The sequence below is a fragment of the Bidens hawaiensis genome, unplaced genomic scaffold, assembly GCF_021521415.1.
Source record: "Bidens hawaiensis isolate Kalapana, Puna unplaced genomic scaffold, B.hawaiensis_p1.1 tig00000657_1, whole genome shotgun sequence".
Classification (NCBI taxonomy): Eukaryota; Viridiplantae; Streptophyta; class Magnoliopsida; order Asterales; family Asteraceae; genus Bidens; species Bidens hawaiensis.
Genome location: NW_027491039.1, coordinates 2,582,150 through 2,598,446, shown reverse-complemented (window position 1 = coordinate 2,598,446; position 16,297 = coordinate 2,582,150). Strand labels below are relative to the sequence as shown.

Genomic DNA, 16,297 nt, shown 5'->3' with positions numbered 1-16,297 from the left:
CGACATGATAAATATAACATAAAATAACTATTGAATATTTTATATATATGTGTATATATATATATATATATATGTTAAGACAAGCATAATTCATATCAAAATAAACATAATTCATATGAAAAAAACATAATTCAAAAAATTCATGTTTTGTTATTTTTTTTTATTTTAACTAAAAAAATAAAAAAATGGTGGCCGAATTGACCTTGGAGGCCAAGTGTTGTAAAACTCGTTAGGCGATCCCTAGGCGGCATACACCCTTGTAAGGAGTATTCGGAATACTCGGGGAGTACTCGGCTTGTACTCGACATGATAAATATAACATAAAATAACTATTGGATATTATATATATATATATATATATATATATATATATATATATATATATGTTAAGACAAACATAATTCATATCAAAATAAACATTCATATGAAAAAAACATAATTCAAAAAATTCATGTTTTGTTGTTTTTTTTTTAATTTTAACTAAAAAAATAAAAAAAATGGTGGCCGAATTGACCTTGGAGGCCGAGTAATTCCGAGTACTCCGACTTTTGACCGAGTTGGACCTTAGCGAATAATGGTGGCCGAGTTGGGAAAAGGTGGCAAGGTTGATGCCCGAGGGTGTCACACCCCGATTAGCACAATGCGGAAGCGTAAAACGGGAATGTAACAGACACCTCTGATATCAATACATTGTTTATAAAGAAACATTACAAACTAATTTACAATATATTACATTTCTTTGTTCTATCATTGTTTAACAGTCTAAGCGATACAAACAAAACTAGTTCGTTAACTATACATTCTAACTAATAACGCCCTTGCTTCTATTCACATAGCATCAACCACACACTTCAGGCAAGTAACAGATCACCCAATCATTCCGATTTATGTACACATGAAAAGCAGTTTAAAACGGGTCAACTATTAGAGTTGGTGAGTTTCACGAGTTTCAAGAAAACAGTAATGAGTGTTCACAAGTCAACACTTGTAATTATGAAATAAGTATGTATGTATGTATGTAAATGATGTATGTGATGTAATTATGCTAAGCTACAGTGAAGCCTGTACTGTTCGTGCTGCGTGCCTCCATTTCCCACGCTCAATCAACCACTGTGGCTCCCCTTCCGCCCACAACATGCCCCGGTAGCTATGTCTAACACTACATAGCCTGTATGTTTAAATATGGTCATGTGCAAACGGCGCTATGTGACACGGCAACCAGGCCGATTCCGTTTGGGTTTGTCAAACCCATAGTACTATTCACAAGCCACCGGCTCGAAGTTAATCACTGTGATTGTGGGGACTTTCGTGTGTTAGCACTTAGATAATTCACATCATCACATGTTTCAGATAAGTATATAGATATAAGCAAACATGCTTTTCACCCCAAAATTTCGTAAAACAGTTTAAAAGTGGGGTCATGAAACTCAAGGTTTTGTAGATATTCCGTACTGTATCAACTCGTGGTTTGTTCAGTCCGCTATCAGTAGTTCATATAATTAATATTATAATAATATTAATATTTTAATATTATTATAATCTCAATACTAAACTGGGTTGTATAACTAATCTGGGTGTAGCTGGAACGCCCAGAAAGTGGCAATAGGCTTAGGTTGTGATGTTGTTCAATGTCTAATACTTAAAACTGAACTTGACTCAGATTCCCGTTTTCCCAGCTGGGCCAAGTTGTTCGTTTACGCGTTCAGAAAACAGTTATGGGAAAATAAGCTTGGGTAAATGTATTGGTTAATAAAATGATTAAGTTATAAAGAAGGATCACATACTGGGGTCCCGGATTAGCCACGGGGCCCGTTTCCGCTTATTCAGTTTGATTTGAGAAGAAACGCGCACAATCCACCCGGATTGTCCAGGTTTCTCATAGAAAAGTTCATTTTCACTTAACTAGTCCAAAAATATGATTTTTGATCACTCTTGGTGTTTTAATATTCCCGCAGATTCACTAGTCGCGAACTTGCCGGTTTTTATAAAAACTGAATTTGTTTAATATTCAGATTAACATAATTAATTAATAATTAATCATTAAATTATGAAAATTTAACCACTTATCAATTAAAATATGTAGATTTTTATAAAAATATTTCTGGAATTTATTTACTGATTTATTAATTTATAAAAATTCATTTTATCAGCTATATTTCGTCTGAAAATCGTCCGTTTACCCCAAACAATTTCCAAAAATTCACCAAAAATTCCTGAATACTCAAATCATGTCCCAAAACAACCTGTATCAATTCCAGAATGTAAAAAGCTCGTGCGATATTCTTTTCGGCCCAAATTCGGCTGTAAAAATTCACACGAACGCAAATAAACAAAACACCTTTAAACTTCTCCAAATGATCCCAAAATTCATATGTGACCAAAATACATCAAATCTGAGTTCCCAGAAAAATTTCATAATTTTTGAATTATTTTAGCTATTTTTCCCAAATAAACGTCCCAATTCTGTAATAAATTCGCCAAATATTCTCGGATGGTCGAAAAATTACCAAATTTAAACAGGGACTCATTGACATGGTCCCTGATGTCCGTGAAAAATTTCAAGTCCTAAAAATATGCACATCACAACCTTAACCTAAATAGCCCGTAAGCGAGTGTTTCGGCATTACCTCAGCGGGTTTGGCTCGTTTCCGACCTTTTAATCATGTTTTCAGGTTCTTGTGCTTCTAAGAAAGCTAGGTACAAGTCCTATATCACAAACCAAGCAATATTTCATCAACATAACAGCCCTTAAGTTAGGGTTTCGGCTAGTGCACAAAAACGAACTTTTGAACCGTAAAAACGTCGTTTCAACCCTTTAATCCGTGTTTATGGCCAAAACAATTATCAAAACAGGTTCCTTACCATGTGTATGATCAAAACATGTTTATGGACCATTTTTAGGATTTTTACACGGTTAGGAATGATTTTTAGTAACCAAGACATGTTTTTATGGTATTAAACAAGTTCAAACAAGTAAAAAAGCTACTTATTTAAGCTCTTACCTTAGGGTTTTGGAAGTTTTCTGGCTGAAACAGAAGGGGTGTCCAGAGTTTTCGAAGAAATGATGTTAAAATGGCTTGAACCTAGTTTAAATGTGAAAGAATAAACAAGGGGGGGCTGCTGATTGCGATCAGACCATCATGGGCCCACCTTGGGCCCATTTTGGCCCAAGTTTCTGATTTCTCAAGCCCAAATACGAAAAGCCCGGTCCAAATTTAGTTCGGGTTCGGTTTTTGGCGCGAAAAACTTTTCGGGTGCGTTAAACAACGCGAAAACAAGTGTTTTTCGGCTAGTTTTGTGTAAAATTATAAAAACATACTATATGTTTGTAAAAATCAAAAATATTTTCACGAATCGCTTAAAACATTTCAAATAAGTGTTTGGTAAGTCTTTTTCGGCTTAACGGATGATACAATGCTTGGTTTGTAACTATCTTTCGCGTTTAATTCTATGGCGGGTGGTTAAACGAGCATGTTTTCGTTTAACTTGTTTGCTATCAAACTAAGACCATATTTCTAATATTTTAGCTTGTATAGATCGTATATCACTTATAAATGCCCCCCCCCCCCCCCCCGAGATACCTGGGTCATAACCCGACCCGTTCGGTTAATCGTTCGCTTGTTACGCAAAAGGCGTTTATTTGCTTAATCAGTAAATACGTACTGAGGTGTACCTTGTTTTGGCTCAAATGTCATAGAGGGCCTTGGAATCCGACTTTTACAACGTTGATTCTTACACGGTTTCATAGTTACCACCTACACAACAAAGTAAACAACCTACATACATGGGATGTGAAAAACAATCTTACTACTATATTAACCACAAACAAATAATTTATACCTACACAACTAATTTATATTATCTATAGATATTCATAACGGATCCCTACATATGAAATATATATATCATACATATTATAACTTATAGTCACACAAGTATAGTTATGTTTAGTACCTACATAGTCGGCTTATACATTTGTGTAGTGTTAATAATTTTTACATTTACTCAAGTTCACAACAATTAGAATTCTTTCCTACAAAGTAGAATGTTTTGTACAAGCAATTTGTTTTTTCATTGACTGAATTAAAATACATAAATAAGGTAGAATGTTTTCTACACAGTAGTGTAGGTTAAAACTTCAAATGTATAGATTAGAACTTTAAAAGAGCAACAAAATTTCATATATTGAGAAAATTCTGTGAGTGCATCCATCATCTATTATAAATTTTCTTTTTTCGAAAATAAATAATAAGAACTTGAATTAAAAAGTTTTAATTTTGTAAGTACTTGTACTTATTGTAGGTGCTAAGAAAATTTGTAATTAAAATGTAGGAATATGTAGTAGAGAAGTAAGGAAGAAAATTTGAGGAAAAATGGAAAGGATTAGAGAGAGACACAAGAAGAAAGTTTGCATTTATTGGCCGGCCAAGTGTTAAAATTTTATTTACATCATACGTTTTCATCTTATAAAACATTTAGACCAAAATATCCTTTCTATTTAAACCTTCCATGTTTTTTCTTATTTATTGCAAATTTGCCAACATAACTATGAACCATTGATTAGATAAAATCAATGGCACAGATTGATTTCTCACACTTCTTGCTCTAAAATAATTTCTCTCATGAATCATCCTCTCTATATATATATATAGGATTGATTTCTTTTGAAAATCACTATGAGTTTAAGAACTCGAAAAACTCAACATAACAATTTTTTTTTGAAATTTTTTTACATATACGTAATATATGTTGGTTACATGTACGTAGAAAAATTACAGAATTTTTTAGGCACCGAGTCGACTTTTTACATAGGTGTAACGGACATTTAAATTAGTGTAATCACTATACATCTTTATTCTCTCTCCTACTTAATTTTTTAATTGAATTTATTCTCAACTACGTAATTTAATTTATTTAATTAAATGTGTGGTTAATAATGAAGTTCTTATATTCTTAAAACTCAACAAGGTTCTCAAATTATTCCTCCTATATATATATTTATATAGATATTATGATGTCATCCGGGTCAATGTCCAATCTGACCTCCCGGGCTGATCCAACATGTGACCCGGTAAAGCATCCGAGTCGACGTTCGGTCCGGATCTAAAAACATTGCTAAAAAGGAAAGGTCAAACATGCAACAAAGAAATGAGAGAAAAAGGCCCTATTAAGCTAACGAACTGGCCGTCAAGCTTAGCTTGGGTAGGAAATCTCACTATAAAATGATGCCTTAGAGCATTTCCAATGGATTCTTCAAATTATGTGAGGGGGTTCTTCATTTTTTAGAGATGGTTAAAAGTGGTTGTGAGAGGAGGAGAAAGAAAATGTTACTGTTCATGGTTAAATTTGGAAAAACACGCTGTTCATCTCTTTAATTTTTTAATATTTTTGAAAGTGGTTGTGAGTGAATGAGAGAGAAAATGCAATGATAAAAGTATAAAAAAAGTATTATTTAATTGAAAATGAGAGAGAAAAGATGATGTCTTTAGTGTAATTATAGAGATGAAGATGAAAAATGGATTGAGAATGCTCTTAGTCAATCCTAGGTACTAATCTTGACTTAATCACTCTCACTCATACAATACTAAACACTACTATGTTCTTTGTATATCACCCTCAAATAATATATTAGCTTATTCTCATGTTGAAGGTTGAATGTAATATATGATGAACTAAAAGTCCATTAAAGCTATCAAACCCAGAAGCCGTTAATACTCTTCTCTAGACATTATTTGTTGTAGCAACAGTATCCACAGCTATAAAGTTTGCTCAAGCCTTCATCGTAATGTTCTTAAACCTAATGGCATCCAACACTAACTGTTTGGGACCAAGATCCTCGTTTGAAGTTGTCCCACAAATGGTTGGCCAAATTGGGGTCCTAAACTGCTGTCTGGAAACATGCCACAGCAGGATTATACATAGAGGTTTTTACATATTTTCTTTTTATTAACGTCATTAATAACATAGGGTAATGTTAAAATACAAAGTATAAAAAAAATGATAAGTATGAAAAGGAATCTTATTCATTAATTTTATATTTGAATTATGGAATTTAATGTAAGAATAAAAATCGATGAGAATAACATTAAGGTAATAACCTATTTATGATGACTCTCTCTCTCTCTCTCTCTCTCTCTCTTTACATGTAAGTCATATGCCAATTTTCTTATAATTTTAAAACGTCCATAACTTTTTCATATGTCATTTTTTTTAAATCACCATAATAAAAAACTTTTTTTTATCTTTAATATGAATATCATAATGTTATATAAAAATAAATAAAAAAATCAGTCAGTTTTTTTTTATATTGTGTTATTGGTTGTTCATTGTGTTTTTTAATTGGGTTTTCTATGCATTGTGTTATTAATTTTGGTCATTATGTTTTTAACTGGTACTCATTTTAAAGATAAAAATTAAAACAAAGATTAAATCATTATGTTTTTTTTGTTCGTCATTGTGTCTTTGTGCTCAACATTTGTCTTTTTTACTTATCACTGTGTTTTAGTCATATGTATTATGTAATGCGTTCATTGTCTTTTGTTCGAAATTGACATGTAGCATTCACTTAATTTGAAAAAAATAGTATTACGTTCATTGTGTATTACGTTCAAGTCATTGTGTAATATATAGTTTCCATTGTGTTTCACGTTTCAGGTCATTGTGTTATATGTATTCACCATTGTGTCTTACATTTAAGATCATTGTGTTATATATATTCACAATTGTGTTTTACGTTTCAGGTTATTGTGTAATATGTATTAATCATTGTGTTTTATGTATTACATAATTTGTTATTATTTTTTATTATATTTACATATTATTATTGCGCAATTGTGTTATTAGTATTTCCAAAAAAAAACACAATGATGAGTTGAAAGACACAATGACAAACAGAAAGACACAATGTCGAAAAAAGACACAATGGTAAGCAAAAAAGGCACAATAACGTAATTTTTGTTTTACTTTTTGGGTAACAAAATCATACCATATTAAAGATAAAAAACGCTTTGTTGTAATGGTGAATTTTTTTTTTTTGAATATCATATGAAAAAGTTATAGACGTTTTAAAATAATTGGGGAATTAGCATGTGACTTGCATGTGAAGAGGGTAAATGTGTACTGCTACTTTTGTACTCTTTTTCCTTTTGTCTCTACTCGACACATGTCAATTAATTATGTCTTCTCACACTTCTTATTTTTGTTAGCATTTGTAAAATAACCCAACCCACAATTACATATTTCCTCAAGTTAAAAAAGTCAATTACATATATCCCCTCCCTTATTACAAACTTCCTCTTATTAAGATCATTAATTACATATTACCCCAAGTTAAAAAAAGTCATTGGCATATATCCCCTTTTTAAAACATATAAATTGCATATATATCCATTTTATTAAAATTGACTTATTGAATGACTATTTTAACCTTATTTTAACTAATAAATTTTGCATATTTCCCCTATCAATTACATATTTTCCCAACTACAAAACAACAAAATTACATCTTCAAATACAATAACCAGTAGCCAAAGACAGTTATATGCACAAACAAAGATCAAACTACTTGTACACCTGATAATGTGCATGGCTCCTTGCTAGAGCTGACGTAATGGGGTACTTCAATGTCCATCAAACTTTAATATATATATATATATATATATGATTTTCGGTGGCTCGAAGAATTTCAGTATATGAGGGTCACCAAACAAATTGTAGTAATGGCCTTTCTTTTAAAATTGGAGGTCTCTAACAAAATGCAAAAAATTTCTATGTTAATTGATGGCCAGAAGCAATATGTCTGGCCTTGTAGAACTAACCTCCACTCTTAAAAAGTGTATTTAGACTTGCACTATTCTTAGGTCTTCCAAACTTATAATACTTTCAAGTGTATGCAACTATGATATGAGGCAAGGTCCTCAATCATCTGTCATCCAATTTCCAAGCTTATTATATTAGAGTATTCAGGGGTAGGGGTGCAGCTCAGGTAGGGCAAATTGGTTTGGCAACATTTCCGCTGACCCTTCAGTTTGGCAAATTGGTCTATAGTACTCGATTGTGAAAGAGGATAACAAGGATCGTCTTCAATCGGGTGGCATGTGAACTTGTTTGGGTACTACCTCATGCGTCCTGAGTTACTGTCAACACCAATGTAAACATCCACATTGTGAACATATTAATTCCTCTCTGAAGTCTTATTTGATAGGCTAATCTGTCACCTGACTTTCATTCTTCCAATGTTTATATTGCCATCAAACACTAAATTAAATGCTTGACGTGGATAAAGTAGTCACATTTCGGTCTAGTAAAAACGCACCAAAACTTCTACATCGTTGGCAAAAACTTCTACATCGTAGCCAACGTCTAATGCAACTCAGACACCTCCTAGAAATATGAATAGGTCTTTGTTTCTTGAGATCCAGTTTTGACCTAGTTTATCTTCAACCCAACGCGTGTGTGGTCCATTATCATACCACTAGGAAAACCCTAAAGACAAATATGATCTAAATCAAGCAAATCTAAACAAGAATTATTAACAAAATGTTAATTAGCCTACAATATTTTAAACTTTGTCCCATGGAATGTGGTCCCCCCCAATGGTGATAGATCTCACCTCCTCTCTCCACGAAAGATTCACTAGTTGCATATTTAACTTGAATCGTAATTGCCAATCACGAAGTCGACCATCGTTGCACCATTTGTGTCCGCAATTAGAGAGGGAGTTTCTGAGGGCAGCGGGTGTCAGAGGAAAGCTGTTTTGACGGCAAAGAAGAGCGAGGGAGATGAATAAAGTGGAGGGGGTGAATTGGTAATTTGGCATGCAAAGAGAAAATATGTAAATAAAAAATTTGCATTGGGAAAATATGTAATTAGTGGTCTACAGGAGGGGATATATGCATAAATCCCTAATATACATAAACCGAACTTGTAGCAGAATGTTGATACGAAACCACGTTATTCAAATGTTGCAGTTGTGGAGGATAAAATTTACAAGGCTACAAAAGAAAACTCTTACATTGTGCTAGGATGTACACCCTTCCTATGATGAACAAACGAACACATCTATCAAAAGCTGAATTATTTTAATTCAAATAATCACATGACGGACGTAACACAATATTCTATTCTTGTTCCAAACTTTTTTAATATTTCAAACACAAGTTATAATCTCAGCACAATTAAAAGCAAAAATATTCATGATATGCAGTCAACCAACGAATACACTGCAGCAGCATGTTGGTCTTTCTAATAATAAGGCATGTAGCGCGATGGCCTCCTGAACCTTGGAACCTTTCTGAAATATGAGATTACAATAATTGTAAGGCTCAAAATGGGTATATATTTTTTAAAGTCAACCCATCAAATAAACCTCTAAAATTGCTTTATTAAAAATATTATTAAGATTATTTCTAGTTCTAAACTTCATTAATTGTATATTTACCCAGCCCAAAACCAAATTTACATATATCCATTTTAACATATTTTACCCATTTTAACATATTTTATTAAAAAGTATAGAATGACTGTTCATCCTTAATTTTTTTTTCCTAAAACTTAATATTTCCCAGACTTTCATATTTACCCATTTTTAACTAGTTTTTGTTTTCCTTTTTCTGTTTTTTTTTTATGTTTTACCAATGAATTTTTTGTTTTCATCTTTCTTGTGTTTTTTTCAAGCATTTTCTGCGTTTTTTCCATTATTTTCTTTTGTCTATATATAGAATATACTCTTCTTTATCACGAGCCTTTGGAATAACATAATAAATAAACAAGTGACAATAACCACAATGAAATCAATTGGGTCATTTTGTAAGGTTTTCTTAAATATGGAAGAGTATTATTTTCATTATGTGAAATTTCAATAAGGTAGATGCAATTAGTTTTGTGTTGGGTAAATATGCAACTAGTGAAGTTTACAAGGATGCAATTCTCCCCTTTTCTAAATATTAAATTATAAATAATATCAAAATATGAGCAAAAAAATTAGTTTGTGGGTCCCATGCTGCCACCTGTATTTGGAAGAGAAGAATAGTAAAGTGAAATACCCGTATCCATATGGGGAGTAGAAATAAGGAGGTACATATGGCCTCCTAAAGCCTCGGTATGGATTAAAACGCCTTCCACGGTACTGCTTCATTCCAGGTAAATTTGTCCTTTTAGCCATTACCTGCATGCATACACATATAACTTAATCAACCCGTTTGAGCCAAAGGAACAGTAATTCGGTATAGGCTATGTGAGAATTGAACTATATTATTTAGTTTTGAACAAAAAATTATTGCATTAGCTCCATATTCATATGAAAAGATGAATGATACAAATACAAAAGAAATTACTTTGAACGGTGGCTCTTAGTCTCACATGAAAAAGAAGTATAAAAATCACGATATCTATAACTTTTATGGGAAAAAAAAATGCAGTCAGTGTAGATCAAAAAGGTCTCGCAAAGCCGGTCACCGGTAGGTCTAAGAACGGATTTTTTGATAAGCATCGACTGAGAAGACATCCACCTTTTAAGAGAAAAAGGTTGATTGTTTGTGATGTTGCTTTTCAGTTACAAGTTGGCTTAATCAGCAATCATTATAAACACATCTTCAAAATCATATGCTTACAATCTCAAAGCTGTAACATAGGCACAAAGTTTTATTGCATATAGAATGATATTTGCAGATAAAAGCCACACAATACGAAAATATTTCCTCATTTGTACTTGGTTTAAGTACAAAACAAAGCCACCCTATGCGATTGCGAATTTCAGGTTATTAGCATGCAAAAATGTGCTCCTGGCAACGTTAAAACTACATGATTGGTTAAGGCATAAAAAAACATGATCATTGCCTTGAATCGAGTAAATTATCATTTAATTCCTAAAAAGTAAGTGAACTTTCACTCAATAGCTCCTCATAGTGTGAATTTGTAATTCTCGCACTAGAATCTTTTATCAATACTAACAAAGAAATAAAACTTCTTTATACAAAATATATAAACGTTTTAAACCATGTGATGCGAGCAAATCGAAGTTGGTCAATTTGGTAAAAAGAATTTTCTAATCTAGTTTGATTTAAAACATCTGCAATTGAGCAATGGCAGTCCAGTTTGAAGTTCTAACCTACACTACTAGGCTCATAACCTTGGTTTTGATGCGCAAAAAAAATGTGCACGGGTCAAAAATGGCGCGCCTCATTGTAGTTCTGGGTCAAAATTGGTCAAATTAGGGTCCGTAAGAGGTTTATATGTAAAAACAACCCAAGGGATGAAAATATGAAAGTTTCTGATGGGAATGAGCTATGGGGGAAAGTTGATATATAGGTATTCTTAAGGGGGTCAATGGGAAATTAATACAAGTGACTAAAGTGTAATATAGAGGTAGTATAAGTAATAGGAATAAGACGTGTTAGTGGAGAGGATTGGATTTGTTGAGTTTGTTAGGGCTCCGATGTATGGAGAGAGGCCGTAGCCCTGGATTATCCTTGTAACTTTTCTTTTACGTTTTCGTAATACAATCGTTAGGTTATTCGTTTTACTCATTCTTTTCTCAAAATTCTATCAATCACAATCTAATCTATCAAACCCTATCATTGGTCCGACCTGCCCTAGACCTGCCGTTTTATTCTGTTCAAACCATGGAAACCCTAGCTCAGAATTATTGATTGGATGCTCACAACAAGCAGATTCAACAATTACAATCTGATGTTTCTGAGATTAAGACTTCACTAAAAGCATTGGAGGTTGATCATGGTAAATCCAGAGAATTTCGAAAAGAGATTTTGAATTGGATTAAAGAGCATGAACAGAAGACTGCTGCTGGGTCGCTTGGTTCGGGAGCCAATTTCGGTGAGGTATTTCACCATTCTCGTCCCAAATCTGTTTCTGATAGGGATTTTGGTCCCAAATTTGCTTCCGATAGGGATTTGTCATGTGGTCTTCCATCTCTAGTAGCTCAACTGGAGGCACTCGTTTCCAGATCTGAAAGAGCGCTTGCATTTTGGTGGCCTCAAAATTCACAATCCAGATGAGCAATTGGATGGGGTTACAGGGTCCTCAAACCTTGATTTGTTTGAAATTAAGGTTTCATGTCATGATTCGGGTGTTGATATTTCAAATCTAAGGCTTGCAACTAGCACTCCGATTTCCGGTTTCACCGAATCTGAAAATTCGGTTGATAATCTACACCAGATGTGTTTTGAGTCCTCACTGACCCCTTATGCTTCGTTCACTTCCTTTGATTCAGATATGAATCCAATTCTTGTACCTCAGGTTCATTCAAGTCATTCAAAAATTTGTAGTAACTTGTTTCTTAAAATTTTTGAATGGAAACCGGGTTTGGACTCTGGTGGGACTGAAGATGCAAAGTCCCGGTCTCAATTGATTGATCTACTGTATTCGTCAGCAGAGAAGGATTCCGATTCGGAACCGAGAACTATCACTTTAGGCGCCTTTATTCCCAAATCAACAGATCCTATTGAGGCAGAATTGCCAGGGGTAAACTTCGACTATGTAACTGCTCTAGTCCTTCTTCCAACACCTTATCTTAATCGGTTTAGTAGTGTGTTTGACCCTATTCATATGGTTTTGCTCGAATTTGGTACTTCAGTTTTGGTTCATCAAGGCATATCTGCTCCTGAGTTGTTTTTTATGGATGCTAATCCTAAACCACCCAACTCGTATACAAATCTTAATTCAGATTTGGTTCAGGTGGATAAATGGGATATCAAGAAAGTCATGGCAACCAAGGCTTCAATTCAACATCTAGCCACTGGTGATGAACTGATAATGACAGCCACACACATCCACATCTTGAAGATATTCCATTCATATAGAGTTATGAGGGATAATTTTAAGAACAAAGAATTATTGGTGCAAAATATTCCAATAGTGGATCAATTTTTAGCTGTTATGAGCATTCCCTATTTTACTTAAACTAATACTCGTCAGACATTCGTCGTGCTTCAACATCTGTTCGTCACGATGGTGTTTACGATGGTGTCTACGTTCCAGATTGGCAATAGACACCTTGGTTGGAAAGGAGGTATGGTACCTTTACTCTTTTGTCCAAATGCCACTCTTCACAATCCGTCTACAGCCATATATGATGGGTTCATTCCTTCAGGTCAACAAGGAGATTCCAATAGCTATTTTGACGGGTTCTTTATCAAGGGGAATTCTCAGTTTTGGACCACTCATGCTGACCGGGATTTGTCTTTTGGCACGTTTGTCACTTTTGGATCCTATCATGTGTGGGTGCTGCATGGGCAAGGTCGGCCACCAGACGATGCAGCCAATTCCAGTCTTGAGGACAAGACTGTTTTGAAAGGGGGAGTAATGATGGGAATGAGCTATGGGGGAAAGTTGATATATAGGTATTCTTAAGGGGGTCAATGGGAAATTAATACAAGTGACTAAAGCGTAATATAGAGGTAGTATAAGTAATAGGAATAAGACGTGTTAGTGGAGAGGATTGGATTTGTTAAGTTTGTTAGGGCTCCGATGTACAGAGAGAGGGTGTAGCCCTGGATTATCCTTGTTAACTTTTCTTTTACGTTTTCGTAATACAATCGTTCGGTTATTCATTTTACTCATTCTTTTCTCAAAATTCTATCAATCACAATCTAATCTATCAAATCCTATCAGTTTCATTTGATATATAGATGCATATACAGAACAGTTGAAAGATATGTGCAGCTTCTCGTTGTAAAAAAGCTTATTTGGTTGTACATAGACGAGCGCTTCACGTATGTGATGCGCACACAAGAGTCGGCAGTACAACAAAAGAAACCTAACATAAGAGGCAGTAAGAAACTGTTACCTTTAGTTGTCGGCCATGCAATTCGGATTCAGTAAGTGCGAGAGCCTCCTGAACAGCTTCAACTTCAAGAAACTCTACATAAGCAAAACCCTTTGGTTGACCAAACTTATCAGTCAGGATAGTCACTCTGTTAACAGTGCCACAAGACTGAAAATGCTGTTGCACTTCTTCAGGGGTGCAGGCATAATCCACCTGCAACCAAAAAAAAACCCCTTATTTAGATTGAAAAAATAAATAATATCACCATTTGGATTCAAATTTTCATGTTCTTCTCAACTATGACTTTAGATTCTTTTGAATACATTTAATATGACCCTAGTTTCCTCCTAAGCTTATTTCAGAGACTTGCTGATTTACAATTAAGAAAAATATTTTACACGTGCATTTTACATTAAGATCGAATGTGTATTATATGCTTTACCAGTAACTCTGCAAGTTTCTTATTGAAACTTTTAAGTGTAGAAAAGGGACTATACTTATATTGTTTTGAGCATAGAACTTGATCTTAATTAACTAAAATCAGTAATGACTGACTGTGAGAACATGCAAACTAAGTCTCTTTTCAATGATGTAAGCTAACTACACAATGACGTTATTTCAAATGGACCAGCATGTAACACGAGGCTAAGTTACCAAAGTAGTTAAAAAGCTAATAATTAGTTTGAGACAGAAATATATGTAGTGATTGCAAACCCCTCACCACATTAACTCAGTTCTAAGGCTATTTGCAGCTTCACCGTCAATCTTGCACAGCAAAACAGAGCACCAAAAGCTGAACCAGTTGGCTTCACTCTAATCTTCACCCAGAAAATACCGACTGCTTTTGGGAATTAGTGAGTTTGAAATAACTCAGCTAATTTGCTTTCGAGATACACATTTTTCTTTTTTTTTTTTCAAAATGCCCACTTTCAGACTTTTCTTCTTTTTCTTTTTTTTTATTCTATTTCTTTTCCTTTCCGTTCTTTTTTTTCTATATATTTTTTTTCAGGAAAGGGACTATGACAAACTATTCCCATCTTTCTTTTTTTTTTTAATCCACATCCTACTACATATTTTACATTACAAAACAAAGAGATAGAGTTGCAAAAAACCAAAGCCTATGCACATACGGACAACATCCATGCTGATCGACGGTAAAAGGAAAAATACTGATGCTATAGAGAAATTTGAGTAGGAGTAGTCCTGTGATCAGGCAAATAAAAGTTAAACATACTAAAAGGGTAATTGTATATATATTCTGACAAGCTAGAAAAATAAAAACTTCCTGTTGGTTAGTTAAAAAATGGAGGGTTGGCGTGTCAATAAAAATAGCATGAACATTGGAACAAGCAAAACTTTTAAAAACCTTGAGGTGAGCAATCGTTTTTCAAGAGAGGGCATCATGAGAAATGATAAGCAGTAAATCATCATAAGTTCAATTGTCCAATGACTTTTATGATGAGTAAGACGATGATGATGATGAACTGATGATGATGTCATGAAGAAGAAAAGGATGATGATGATGAGGTTCTAAGCAAAATGAAACAGCAATAGACAAAAGATAACTTAAGTAAAAATTGTGTAATTCTTATCTTTGATGAACAAAGATTCTGCAGAGTTGCAGAGAAGAATGTAGAAATTACAGAAGAGAGTAAAGTAGCATTTGCTATTATTAAGTGGCGAAATATATATAGTTAGAAATAGTTGGTTGTTTGTGCTTACATTGCCAACAAATATGGACCTTGTATCTACCTCCTCCTTGCTAGCAGCTGCAGCTGCAGGATCTGTAGAAAATCAGAGCCTAAGTGAGAGTGTGTATATATATTATCATAGCAGTGTTATTTTATAGATCCATGATTGATTTTAAAAAAATAGGTTTGTTGGGAATGGAATTAGAAACAAAGACAGATGAAAGAAGAAGAGGACCTTGAAGAGCGGCGGCAGCAGCAGAGCCCATTTCTTTCTCAACTTTGGCTTGCATCTCGCGAAGAGCAGCGGCCTCTTCTTCCATCTCTTTCAATCGTTTCTTCATCTCATCCAGCTCCTGCGATACAATAATAAGATCCAATAAATTAGGGTTTAGGAATGAATAAAAAGAAAAAGGCCAAGACCTTGACCTTGACGGCGTCATCGTCTGCTGCTGCGGTGGCCATCTCCACATCTCCCTCCATCTCAGTCTCAGGGATGTCTCCTCCGTACACCTCGTGTTCTTCCTCCTCCATAATCATCTCAATTCCAGATTTTCCATTCATTAACCACTACTTATTTATTTTAATTTTTACAATTCAATAATATTTACTTTTGCATTTTACATTTCAGTTCATGACTTTAAAATTTGTTATTTCTGTCCATAAAGTTTAAATTTCGCTGCATTTTTCGTCCCTAAGCTATTGTCAATGCAAAATATGTTAACGACATGGATAAACTGCGATAAAATGAAACTCTATGACCGAAATAGCAAATTTTATGCCTTTTTGAACTGAAATGACAAATTTGAATAAACCAAAAGGATGA

The 16,297-nt window shown here is 33.9% G+C and overlaps 1 protein-coding gene across 1 annotated transcript; it reads right to left on the bottom strand.

Moving 5' to 3' along the window:
* Nucleotides 1-9,093: 9,093 nt before the first annotated feature.
* Nucleotides 9,094-16,021, bottom strand: LOC143530356 (polyadenylate-binding protein 2-like). Its single transcript, XM_077025912.1, has 6 exons — nt 15,901-16,021; nt 15,710-15,827; nt 15,506-15,558; nt 13,805-13,996; nt 10,044-10,165; nt 9,094-9,292 (listed from the first exon to the last, which is right to left on the bottom strand). The coding sequence occupies exons 1-6, from the start codon at nt 16,009-16,011 to the stop codon at nt 9,244-9,246; spliced, it is 645 nt and encodes a 214-aa protein (XP_076882027.1). The 5' UTR covers nt 16,012-16,021; the 3' UTR covers nt 9,094-9,243.
* Nucleotides 16,022-16,297: the final 276 nt, after the last annotated feature.

What these genes read in the sequence shown, in the direction of transcription:
- LOC143530356 (XM_077025912.1), bottom strand. Translation starts at nt 16,011, where the DNA reads ATGATTATGGAGGAGGAAGAACACGAGGTGTACGGAGGAGACATCCCT. An exon ending in GGTCCATATTTGTTGGCAAT is followed by an intron (nt 13,997 to 15,505) that starts GTAAGCACAAAC and finishes TTTTGGTTGCAG; the next exon opens with GTGGATTATGCCTGCACCCC. An exon ending in TACTCCCCATATGGATACGG is followed by an intron (nt 9,293 to 10,043) that starts GTATTTCACTTT and finishes CTCATATTTCAG; the next exon opens with AAAGGTTCCAAGGTTCAGGA.